This window comes from Dermacentor silvarum, chromosome 7, assembly GCF_013339745.2.
Source record: "Dermacentor silvarum isolate Dsil-2018 chromosome 7, BIME_Dsil_1.4, whole genome shotgun sequence".
NCBI classification, from domain to species: domain Eukaryota; kingdom Metazoa; phylum Arthropoda; class Arachnida; order Ixodida; family Ixodidae; genus Dermacentor; species Dermacentor silvarum.
The window spans coordinates 9,393,039-9,406,463 of record NC_051160.1 but is presented as its reverse complement, the minus strand read 5'-3'; the positions used below and the strand labels follow the sequence as shown (position 1 = coordinate 9,406,463).

At 47.6% G+C, this 13,425-nt stretch overlaps 1 protein-coding gene across 1 annotated transcript; it reads right to left on the bottom strand.

The window, feature by feature from the left end:
• Positions 1 to 7,365: 7,365 nt before the first annotated feature.
• LOC119457525 (sulfotransferase 1C2) lies at positions 7,366 to 12,876 on the bottom strand. The gene is made up of 2 exons (XM_037719121.2): positions 12,286 to 12,876; positions 7,366 to 9,103 (listed from the first exon to the last, which is right to left on the bottom strand). The coding sequence occupies exons 1-2, from the start codon at positions 12,288 to 12,290 to the stop codon at positions 8,236 to 8,238; spliced, it is 873 nt and encodes a 290-aa protein (XP_037575049.1). The 5' UTR covers positions 12,291 to 12,876; the 3' UTR covers positions 7,366 to 8,235.
• Positions 12,877 to 13,425: the final 549 nt, after the last annotated feature.

Sequence of the window (13,425 nt, the reverse complement as noted above, 5' to 3'; positions counted from 1 at the left end):
GGAAAAGAGAAAAGATGCATGTTTCTGCAGCCCTTATAGGGAGCACGGCTCAGCATCTGAGGGGCGGGGAAGGGGGGATAGAAAGTAGGAAAGGTGGAATAAGTGGAGGGAGGCCAGTCGATTACGCGAGAGGCTTGATAGGAGACCAGTGAACATAAAGAGCAGGAGGAGGAGAGAAAGCGAAGGCAGGGATGTTAACCAGAAATGCGTCTGGTTGGCTACCCTACTCTGGGGGACGGGAAAGAGGGAATAGAAAGATGAGATAGAGAGAGGAGGGGGGGGGGGGGGGAGGAAGGACACGGTGAGCTCGCGCACTCACGCGGAGGGCCTGAGCAATTCAAAGGCGTTCACATAAGCCAGTCGTCCTCAAGAAAGACAACAGAGCCTTCACAGCTTTGTGAGCCGACGAGCGATGGGGACGGTGTTCAAGGAGCACCTGCACGGACAACGGTCGATCGTCAAGTCGTCGCAATGCATTCGATAAAGTTTGTCTTTCCGACTGAAATCGATCGCAGTGACGCAATAAATGTTCTATGTTCTCTTCGCTGCCGCAGACGTCGCACGTAGCACTTTCGGTCATTCCAATCAAAGCACAGTGCATAAAGAAGTTATAGTTGGGCCCATGGGCCAGCAACTATGCTCTTCAAAAACAAAGTTTGAAGGCAATTCAACCTCTAGTTGGCCTCTATCGCACACAATTCGTCCCTGGGCGAGTTAGTCCTTAGAATCGGGCGGAGTCACTGCACACGGCGCCCTCTCACGTGAGAGGAGTAGGAGGAGCGTCGGACAGCTTAAGTTTTGTGACTGCACTAACCTTGGGATCGGCCCACATACTTAGACTGTACCTAGCCACGGGAACGGGCTATTTAAAAATGCGCTTTCCCTGTTGCATCCCAGGCGTTGCACCGTCGAGATCAATGTAGTGACCGCGTTCGCGCTCTTTCCGTTTGTACTTCGACGCCGCGGTGCATGTTCGCAGCGTCACTTCTTTGCATGTGTAGCAATATACGCTTTCCCTGCGACACACAAGGCGTCGCATCATCGAGATCTATGTACTTTCGTGACCGCGTTCATTACCTTGGGCTGCTCAAAACAGCCCCCACACCTGAAAGGCAGATTTAGCAGCACAACACACGTTGGAGCCGTGGGTGGCGCGACCTGGCCGACCAGCAATCGCTGATCGACCAGGTTGGACGGACGACTAAGGCCAGTGGGGCTCTCGACTGGACTCCATCTCATAAGCTGTTGTCAGCACTGTCGAAGGTACGAGGCGTACACAGGCAATATCCTTGCGCAGCGGTATATAGTTCCAGGCGTAATTATAACTGGCTGATTATCGGCTACACTAGTTTTATTTTTCCTCGCTACATGATACGGTATAAAGCGATACATGACATGTTAGGACCTTTGCGCATGCGCGTCGTATACCGAGAATTACTGTGGCAGTTACCTCCGGTAACCGTAATAGCCACCCTAACCGTGATCACCTACAGCAAGCAACATGGCAGCACCCATACAGCGCCGACCACCCGCTTCGATCCACATTCGCACTTGTTATACTGGCTCTCCGCCCTGTCAGCAAGAAACAAGCGGCGAAATCCGTCATCGCTAAATCTCCGCTCAAGCTGAGGTCAAAGCATTAGGTGTATTTTGGCGTATTTATTGAGATCGGGTGTTTGTTTTGACGCTGCTAGCACTACAGATACGGCGCCAAGCATTAAAACATTTGATTTCCAGATAGCAGATGGCGCCACAGCATTAGCAGTGGTGTTGCATTGAGGATGCGGAACGCTATAAAGACCTAATTGTTGACTGCATAATTAATTTACTACCCCGCTCTAACATGGTACTGGATGACGGTAGCGAACAAACGCCAAGTATAGACGCCGAGCAGACGCTGTTCCTCAGGTGAACATTTATAGGCTGCGAGGTAACTGCAGAGAAAGCGTACAGGTAAAGCGAAGCCCTGCTGTCGCATGCATGTAAACGTAGCTTATGGCTACGGCTTCAAAACATTTTTTTCCGTCAATCAATCAACCATGGAGCATGTAACAGGATGGCAAGCAGACGCTGAGCAGACGACGCAGCGCGGATGAGCACATCTCGAGGGGCATTCGGCCTTCCTATTGGCTAAGAATTCTTCCACAGTGCTGACAACAGCTTGCGAGATGGAGTATAGCGCTCCCCCATGAGAATAATCTATTTTTATCGTTGAATGAAAGTTTCTTCTCTCTCTAGTCGCGCCCTTTCCGTTTGCCCTTCGACGCCGCAGTGCTCGCTGTGCATGCGTATAGGCCGTGTTCACTACATGGAGAAAGAAATTCAACAAGAGCGGACACTTCCATAGAGCCCAGTGGCTGCATCGACTGTAGCGCACCAAGCAGCTGATGTGAAAACCTGAACCACACTTCCGGTTCCGGTTTCAGGCGCGCGCGTTTGGACGCTAGCTGGAACGTGGTACGCCGGCTGCGCCCATCTTTTTTTGCTCTACCGCGCGACGTTCATGTGCGGAATCGGTTTATTATTTGTTAAAAATGATTGGGAACGATCTTTGCAAGCCCCATCGAATCTGTGCCACGTGAAATTTCACAAAGTAGACGCAAGACACCTTGTGAAATGAGGAAATGTTTATTTTGCTCTATATAAATGCTCGTTCTGGGCTTTTGGTACATTCATCCAACGGTGTGGCTCCAGGTAAGCAGTAATTCCTGTACGAAGCTCCACGGGACGGCATCAGCTGAAGAAAAAGTTCACAACAAGCCTTTGTCATTTTGGTACTTAGACATCGCAATATTGCGTGTAGAAGTGAAACGTGCGAAAGCGGTGAGTGTGCGACATTACAAAACAAAAGCAATTCGCTTTTACATACATGGCGCAAAAAAAAAAACCCGACTCATCCCAAACGATACCATAAAATATTAAAATATCTGATTTCCAAACATTCCCCCATTCTCTGGAATTATTTCCTGCACTTTAATAGCACACATACACGGGCGACTTCGCGTTTGCAAAACTTGGTCACAGGCGACGGATGGTACGCTACGTACACAGAGATGGACGCAACAGAGGCTCCCAGCCCGACCATGCTACACGCTCGCAGAATACCTTCTACTCGCACTCAAGACAAATGCGTGTGTGCAAAGTCTGTTTTCAGACCTTTAGAAGACTTAATTTTCGAATTACAAGTTATGTTCCTCGACGTTATCTTTTGCACGTTCTGCCGGCGTCAGCAATACACTCCCATGTTATCACTCTTGGCAATCGCTCATCGCGTTTTCGCCAAGCATCAGTACCGAAAGAAGGTATATGTTGTTGTGGTGCCACAAAAAAAAAAAAAAAACGTCACAATCTAAAATTAATTACACGCCAAACTAACTTTGTCACCACGGCCGAGCTGCTTATCGCTAACTGCGTCACAGCGCCCTGTGACAGCGCCCTGTGACAGCGCCCTCAAAAGTACCAAAATAAGTTACAATAATCCCCTAGGAAGCGTCGGAAACATTTCCCAGCATGATTCATTAACTTAAATTAACTGCGCCAGGACAGCGAGCTGTTCTTCGCGTACTGCGTCATAAGAGTCGATCCCATGCCGTAAGCCTAATTGCGTCGTAGACTGTGAAACCAAATTTCTCACCTTGCCGTAGTGCAATAGTGCAGTGGTGCCATGTCCTAGTGCAGAAGGAACGCGAGAATACGCCGGGAGCCCAAGAAACCAGGCTACATTTAAAGAAAAGGATACAGACGGGTCGCCGAACAGGCGATCGCTCACACGCGCAGCCATCCTCGCACGCTTCGGTGGAGTGTCTGGCGCATGACGCATGCATCTGGCGCGTCATTGGCCTGTCGCTAGGTAACCTAAGAAAAATAAGTCGCTAAGTATAAGTTCATTTATACGCAAAGTTTTTTTTATTTTTAGCGGGAAAAAAAAAAGAAATGAACAATGTGTGTTAACTTCATTTTACGTTCTTTTTTTTTTTTTTCGATGCTCGCGGCAGCTACCGGCTGATGTAAATACTAGCGTGACGTATTTCCTACTGCCAGTTTTCGCCGAGTGTCCCCTCTTGCTGAATTTCTTTATGTTCACGACAGAAAACGTCACTATAACTTTTTGGAATATTTCCAGCGAAATATGCACGTCCTACACAAAGGGAGATTTTATTTGACAAAAGCTGCCAGTGACGTCATTCACGTGGCGAGACTAAAGCCATACCACACACCTTTCACCGCGGATGTGTAGCTTAAGCACCGGGACGGTGCTTCTACAGCCGGGGGTGATGATGATACGGAACACTATGGTGTTGAGCTGCTGAGCACGAGGTCGCGGGAGCGAATCGCGGCCACGGCGGCCGCATTTCGATGAGGGCGAAATGCGAAAACACCCGTGTACTTAGATTTAGGTGCACGTTAAAGAACCCCAGGTGGTCCAAATTTCCGGAGTCCCCCACTACGGCGTGCCTCATAATCATAACTGGTTTTGGCACGTAAAACCCCATAATTTTTTATGATACGGAACAGCCACCACAGTGTGGCCGCAGTGAGGAGAAGGAAGACGACGTGTTCCTGCTTGACATCGTGTAGCCATTTTGACCTCCGTTAGCTGCCCTGTAAATAAGTTGTAAATAGCCGTGGGCATCAGCTACACGTAACAATATATACAGTCGCGCTAGTAGGCTCAATCGACATTTCCAAACAGTTTTTCGTGTGGAAACTCGGTGCCCAAGTACGCAAATTCGAGCGAAGCCCACGTGGTGAAACATAATGCAGATATATATATATATATATATATATATATATATATATATATTTTTAGAGGGGGAGAGGAGGGGGGGGGGGGTCAATTGCACTATTCGAAAAAAGGACAAATAGGACCGAGACGTAAATTAAATGCTTTGCGGTTACGTGCCATAAATAGCACCCTACTCTGACGTCGTCAGCGTCGCGGCCACTATTTCATTTGATCTGATTTTAATAACTGATTTTGTTTTGCCCACTGCCGGAAAAACAGCCCTAGGTTTGTTGACGCTTGAGCAGCTATGCTGTCGAGCGAGCGGGTTCATTTTGCAGCGCCGTTAAGATGGCGGATGGCGCATTCCAACTGGTCCACAGATGGCGCGTGCCATTTTGAATATTCATTTCTGTAGGCAGAGAAGTTTTGAGGAAGAGAAACAAAGATTAAAGAGATGTATACAATAATGCTAGAATGAAAAGTATGTATAGCACGCCTGATTAACTCAAGCAGGCTAGGGGACTATTTGGGGATGCCAATAAATATTCATCATCACTCCCTATTAGGTCACTGTTACAAATGCAGGTGAACCTTGCAATGGATTAACACATTACATTAGTTTCGGGATTGTTCGCCATTGAATGTATGCTGCTAGTACGCACTTGTCCATCGACATATATAGAGTACGAACGAAGTGGTCACAGAAACATGGAGACTTATGGAGAGTCGGTTGGATAGCTAAGACAGCTCCAGCCCGTAGCCAACGTCTCCGCATGCGGATTTGTCTTCGTCAGTCTAACCTTCGCCAAGATGAAGACGTATAGTTCCCTTGTCGAAACGTGAGCCTCCAGGCTACGCCCCCCCCCCCCCCCCCCCCTCAATTCCCTTATAGTCACGGTGTACACATCTGTGTACGCGACTTTTTTTTTTCATTTCTGTGCAGTTGTGGCAAGGAATAGACAAAAAAAACTAGGGGAATTAATCTCTCACTAGAGATTAATTCTTTTTTATGAAGAAACATATCACTACAGAGTGCACAGTAATTAGGTACCCAATCACATGCAATTATGGTGACTCATCATAAAATGCAGAAAGAGTCACTCTACCACCTTGACTTGCTCTTAATAGAGTCTGCAGCACCTTGGCATAAAATTATGTAACTTTCATACATTTATCGACAGTCGATCACAATTCGTGACTGAAGGGGCTATTTGCGTACCATTTCTTTATTAAAAAAAAAACGCATGGCTAGCTCCGAGCTGACGCTGTAAAAATTAATGACCGTCACGCAGATTTGTTGCGGGAGTGTTGGAGTGACGTCACCGTGCACCTTTTGCTTTCATCATTCCTTCCTTTCTTACGGGGGCTTCTGGGGAAGTGCTCTCGGTTGATCTCTGTCGGGGATGCTGTCACTAATGCGCGGCATTATGTGCGCTGAGGCTTACCCAATCAACACGCGTTGAAAGTGAATAATATTCCCAGAACTTAGGCCGACCTAGAGTATGGCCTTAGCTTACGGCAAGACGGACCTACAGTATATGACATTCCAATCAACGTCATTTCTTTCTTTCTTTTTTATATAGACTACACTGGCCTTGTGTTCAATCTAGCCTTCTAAATTCAGTTTTGAACCTATGGCTTATGAACTACTACCCACGGCAACTCGTTCTTCAATATATTTTTGGAAATAAGTACTGCCGAATCAAGGTGGAAGAATTATGAACTAGAAAAATTGTCATCCACCCGAATATAGCACGAAATTACAAAAGAAACCCGTAAGGGTTTCTCAGAAATAACGTTCGCGTGGCAGTTGAGGAAAAATTCGTCCTGGTCCGGGCACTCGGACACAAATCCCAGACCATGCAGACCAAATTTTCCCTCAACTTTCCGAAGAAACTCGTATTGGTTCCTTTGTAGCTTCATGCTATATTCGGGTGGATGGCAATTTCTCCCTTCCAATGATTATTGCGTGGCTTTCGCATGCATCTCAAAAGAGTTTCCTTTTTTTTTTCCCGACGGAACATAAGAACAGCAGGCTGAGTCGCCAGCCTCTCATTACATACATTTAACAACTGAAAAAAAGTGTTGTCTATCAAACTATAGCTCGACATTTCTCTTTTCTATGTATGGCCTTTTAACGGCGCAATTTCTGCTTCCAGCGTTCTATTTGACGGGGTTGGGGAGCTGTTCTCTTTGCGGCATTTAGCTCACCGCGTTTAATCCGGCATTCAGTAGGTGGACGGTGGAGGCATGACAAGAGCCCTAAGCAAGTGACGATGTTCGACGAGCGACGGTTGCTAGTTACGTCAAGAAAAGGAGTGTTCGGAGAAGGGGGGAGAGGAGGGGGGGGGGGGGGAGGCCTTCGACACCGACGACGAAGGTTCCTAATATTCACTTGGGATATATGCCATTTCTTTCCGCATTCGTTTTCCTCCATTAGGCAGGCGGTATGAATTCCGTTCACGCGGCGCCTATACGGTTAAAGGGAAATCAAACGAGGAAGTGGCTCCGGAAAGTATACGACGACGAAAGTAAGTTGAAGCCATGGCACCTATGGAATAGCGGAAAACGCGTGTATTTTGGTCGTCGTGTGCGCGATCGTGCGTTCGGACGTCATCGGTGTAGATGAACAGGACAGCTGACGCAGAAAGCCTTTATTAATTACGCTTGTTTTCCTCGCATGGCAGCGGTGCGGCGATTGATGCTGGACGTCGTCCACTGCTTGGTGTCGTACAGTAGATCCTCATTGGCAAGCCAAACGTTACGTAAACCACAGCCTTTGTACAGAAAGCGAAAAGAAAGAAGAATGAACATAAACCTAGCACGCAAATATATTTGCTAAGTATGTGTTTAAAATAAATGCACCTCTCCTAAAAGTGTTTGAAGGCAAAGTCGGCTCGTCGTTACAGCAGACGACTCCCTGATATGAAAAAGAAAATGTAAAGCAGGCCCCACTATGCAAGTGGTGCGACGTCGAAATGACCGTCGAAATTTAAGAATCCTAGACGTCGCTATAAACACAAAGAAATATGTATCCCACAGAAGGTTGTCCACTGTTGTCATTTGGTTCTCATGGATAAACGTGTGTTTGAGCTGTGCCGTAAGGCTTATTATTGCGTCACCGATATTTCCAGAAATTCTGACCAAGGGTATAAAAAACACTCACACCGCAGTGAAATCATTTACACTGTCTATATACACCACTCACGCAACGGAAGCTACATGTGACTGCCCCCGGTGTCCAAACAAATGTGGTAAAAAGAACACGGCGAACTGTTTCCCGATCTTCGTCTGCACTGCTTGTCCCAGGCACAAAATACTAAAAACAACGCCGTCTCGATCGCCACGACATTTCTAACAACCAAGCACCACACTCGAAGCAGCACACACACACACAAAAAAACAGTGTGTCAGTCACCACATTTAAAAAAAACTAGAACACCGCACTTGTCGCGGTCTCGAAGGCACACACCACAGCCTCTGGCGTCCCTCACCCCTGCTTGTCCCGATCACTGCAGGAAGTCTTTCCACACTCCAAGGAGCTCCGTTCGAGCCAGCTTCTCCTTCGTCATGTCCGACAGCACGCGATGCTGCTGCTTCGAGAAGTAATCCCTGTAGCAGCCGACCTTGCCCTTCAAGACCTCTTCTTCCAGGTCGCTCCGGCCGGCCACGGTGGCCTCGAGCCCCGTGTCTCTGGCCACCTGACTGACCACGTCAGCGTCGGTGCGGATGTCCAAGAAGTCCGCGATCAGCTTGACGCTACCCAGCGGGTCCCTTCGCATCGTTTCGTAGCAGAGCAGCAGCACCCTGGGGTCGTCCTTGCGGTCGTACCAGGACAGGACGTGGTCGAAGTAGTCCCCGAACGCGACCTCTCCCCGGGTGAAGCACTCGAAGAAGTCGGCGAAGGTCCCTTCGTAGCTTTTGCCCAGGTGGACGTAGTTCGAGGCGCACACGTCGAAAGGGTTTCTCAGCACGACGACGTGTCTGGCCTCGGGACTAGCGGGGCTGAACGCGTACGGCAGGTGGTGCTTGACGAGTCGGGGAGCGCCATCCTTGACGCAAACGGTGTCGGCGTCGACGACCTCGATGCAGGGGAACTCCTTGGTCAGGAGAGTGTGAAAGTCGGGCAAGGGCGAACCCGGGTGGAGCAGGGACCAGATGATGTACTGGGCCCGGGTCGAGCAGGACCGAGGGTAGGAGCCGACGAAGATGTCTCCCGGCAACGGTTTGAACCAGAGGACCTTGCGGATCTTGTCGCGGTCGAACTCGTTCTCTTGGAGCAGCAGTCCCTGGACGTTGAAGAGGCCCACCTTCTTGTAGGAGACGTCCGAGCGCCTGTCCTCGGGCGGCAGCGGGGAGTTGCTGTGTTCGTCGGCCCTGAAAGTAGTGTACATGTGAGATTGCTGTTTTCGAGAAAGACACATTGAAAAGGCTCTGCAGGGTGTTCCTTTTTTATTGTTAACAAAATTTATAGTAATCGCCCATGCCATGTAGCACAATTCTACATATTGAGCTGGAACTCTACGTGGCAAAGCATTATTTACACAGGGAATAAGTCAATCAATAATTCTTTATTGTTACCGATAGAACAGAAGCGACACATATGGAATTATGAATAAAAACACGTAATCAATCACTAATTGACTTTTAAACTAATTACATTGCGACACATATTGCAATTTAAGAGTTGTAGCCGGTGATTCCGCAAGGCCTATTTACTTGGAACGAATTCTGAGGATGACACCAGTTTCGAGATATGCGTTTCCAAAGTGTGCGACAAAGTGCGTTTATGTTTCAGGTATTTTTGAGCGGCAATGGATGACAAGACATTTAGCTTAAAAAGTATAAGTGGAACAAAATCAGTGCATTTCTTTACCGCAGTTTGACAGCATTCATCTCAAAACTGGTGCAAGTTTCAAAATTAGTTCCAAGTACGTGAATACAGTGTCGGCGGCGACGACCTCGATGCAGGGTACGTGAATGAAAAGTAGTTAATTAAAACTTCTATTGGTGAAATTTTGTTTATTAGTCAATTGTGCACATTCATTTCTTCTGCATATCCGCCTCTTTGAGTAATCCAGCTCATTGAGCAGATTTGTGCTATACCACAAAAAAATTCTGTTAACGAAGAAGTTGAAATTCTGTTTACGTTAAAAAAACTGTTATAACGCCAAGTTGCTGTGTGGTGGAGGAACGAAACGGTGCGGAAGGCCCTGTCGCCCAAATGCTATTTGCACAGGGTCACTCTTACAAAGACCACGTTTTACACTTTCAATATTATGATGAATTCAAGATTTCATCTATATAGGGGAAAAGTGATCGATCTGACGCCTAACACACATATCTAACAAAACATTATATCTGAAGGCCTTAATTCCCACATTTAAGGTGTTATAAGGCGCAAAATCGTGTAAGTTTGGGGTATCTGGTAACACATTTTGACAACAAGAATGGAGGTGAGGACATGAACGAAAAATACGATCGCCCTTGCGTTTTTCGTAGTAGCCGGTTGTCAAGACGTCATAAACATTTCAATGCTAATGAGGGTTTGTCCATGAAACTAATAACCATCCAGGCTTTGAAAGCAGACTCGAGGAATTGAAGCCCGCCGGTTCTCGAGATGTGCCCACCAAGAGGGATTCCTAAGACTTAGCGTCATTATGGAAATATTTCGTCCCCGAACTTGCGGCGGGCGAAGTGCGTTGACCTGGTCCACGTATCTTTGCGCACGTAGCCTCCCTTTCGCGCTGTGGAAAAAAAAAAATAACGTGGAGCGCCGAAGCGTTTCGTGGTGTATAGGTTTCGTCAAATGGGCATCGAGACACTGGCGTTGTAAAGATTTCTGCTGAGTCAGGTGCCTTGAACCACCAACCGCTTTCTGCTCCGTAATCTTATTTTGTGCCCAAGATATTTAATTATAAGTTAATGAGTGAATAAATCTGCAGTTGACAACGCAATCACCGAATATAGCATGATTTATAACTTCCGACGGCGTGAATATTGTGTAACTGAAAAAGGCACCTCCTTGTATTTCCTGCGTGTGTATCTTTTCTTTTTTTTTCTGAATTTAACAATTTACCCCTGCCCTTTGTTCAAACACAGTCGCACTTTTAAAAAAAATGAGCTCGTTCACCTTCATGTCTGGCCTTTAAGAGTACATTTGAACAAAAAAGCAATGAAATTTACTTCAGTTCAAACTTATTAGTGTAGCGATTATTTAGTAATTGCCTTGCTGAACGATCCAGTACTGAAAACTCGCCCCAGCGTATCGGAGACGCTACTCTAGGCTATGCGTTAAGTTTCCCGCACCGAAAGCACAATATTGAGACATTAAACTCAGCGTTGCATTATTTATAAATTATACGTTGGGCTTTGGTCAAATACGTGTTGCATATATACTTTAGAAACATTTTCAAGGAGTAGGGGCCCACTGTTACAATACAGGAGTAGTGGCCCACTAACCACAATATAGCCATCCTTTCAGTTAGGTGCTCATGCATTCTTTTTTTTTTGTATGCAGTTAGAGCTTCTTCTATATTTGCATAAATTTGCAGAATATTTGTATCGTTCGCAATAAATATGAATGCATTTGCACAGCTATAGGCCATCGCCTATTCACTGCTCACGTTACAAATCCCGAATCGAACATTAAAGTCGCCTTTCACAGTCCTAGAGCCTACTGGGTGAGAACAGACGTTCTGGTTGCTCTCCATGAGGAAAAGAAAAAAAAATAGACTCTTCCTTGCAACAACAACAACATGTTTCATGATAGAAAAAGCGCTACTAGAACGGAGACTTAGCAAGCTCTAACACAGGACAAAGCGCTTTGTCCTGTTTTCTTGCTAAGTATCCGTTCTAGTAGCGCTTATTTCCATCACGAACGTTTACCAACACGCCCAACTGACAGCTACTCTAAACAACATCGTTTCCGAATGTTCTCTGGTGCACCAAAAACGAGTTAAAATGGGAGATGGGGTGGCGATTCAGTCTTCGTGTTACGAGTTGTCATAATGAATGTATCTATGCCATGAGCGAAAATTTTTAAATTAAATTGTGGGGTTTTACGTGCCAGAACCACGATATGATTATGAGGCATGCCGTAGTGGGGGACTCCGGAATAATTTGGACCGCCTGAGGTTCTTTAACGCTGCTCCTAAATCTAAGTACACGGGTGTTTTCGCATTTCGCCCCCCATCGAAATGCGGCCACCGTGGCCGGGATTCGATCCCGCGACCTCGTGCTCAGCAGTCCAACACCGTAGCCACTGATGCCATGAGTGATACTGCCGTATGATACTATTAACTAAAATAGCAACATCCATTTCTGATACTAACGGAAGTGCTAGCAGCATAGAGGTTGGAAATTAGCGATTTACCGGGTGCAAAGGATTTGAGAACCTAAATAACTGTACGCAACGCTTTTTCTTTTTTTTTCTGCAATCGGGTTACTGGATCTAAATAAATTTCGAATTTAGAAAAACACTAGTCAAAGCAATATGAAAAATGACAATGTAAGGCGGCAGTGTATAATTGAAAACCAGGAGTTGGTATTATACTTACGGCATCTTTTCGAGAGCGTCGCGCCAAAGGCGACCACGGAGACCGACGTAATATTCCGAGCAGCAAGGCGTCAGTCGGTCGTTCCGGGGGCAGTATCGAGAACGCGCTCGGGAAGCTCCTCTCGAGCAATCGCCCAGCGACGGAAGGCCAGCGTGCGGAGCCCCGCGCGATTGGCTACGAGCCCCAATGTCACCCACACGTCTCACCAGCCTTGGCGCAAGAAAGCGCCGTTGGCCCGTCGCGAGTCTCGGCGCGGCCGGGATAAGGAAAGGAGAAAGAAATAAAAAGTAAATCAAGTCGCACACATAACAACGAATCGAGAGTCACGTCAGCGCAAGAAGATGGCACGTGTTACGAGGGCATGGGGGGGGGGGGGGGGGGGGGGTCTCTATAAACGCACGCGTTCGGAGAAGCCGGCCGCGGATAAGCACAACTGTCTCCACACTTTACCACTCCGGCCGCCGCCACCACTCGACGCGTCGCCCTCAGGCGATCATTCTACACTGGCGTGATGCTGGCGCGGGCGAGCGAATGCTCCTCGGCCAGGGCTCGAGAAGAAAAATGGCGGCGGTCAACTCCTCGCGTGTCGTCCTGCAGAGGTCGTCATTTACGACGGGGAGGGTGGGTAACCTCATCTTATCTCCGAAGGGGCTTTCTAGAGCGCTGTCCTCAGCGCTGTCAAGACGAGGGAGAAGGTTCTATCTCTTCCCCTCTTCAAACGAGAAGATAAGGGCACTGCGTTCGTATAGCGTAGTGGAGCACTGTCCCGTCGTCGTCTGCTCCTGCTGCGCGAAGCAGACGACAGAGCACTGACGTCATCTATATACCTTTCCCCCTGCGGACCGTCTACATGCATCATGGCCGGTATTGCCTCCTGGCCATCTTCAATAGAAGTTTACGATAAACGCGAAATATTTCCGCGACAGCTGAAAATTCTTCTTCGGCTACTTCAGCGGCAGACGAAAGCCAGGTGTCTGCATTTCTGTGGGTACGGCTCTGATCACTGGGGTCACTGTATAGGTGAGGAAGTAGACAACGAAGTGGGTGCGGGAGGGGCCTTCTAAGGCCAGCGGATAATCCCCGTACACCTGAGGCATTCCGCCGGTGGAAGACAAGGCCGTCAGTCTTCGAGTGTTCCCA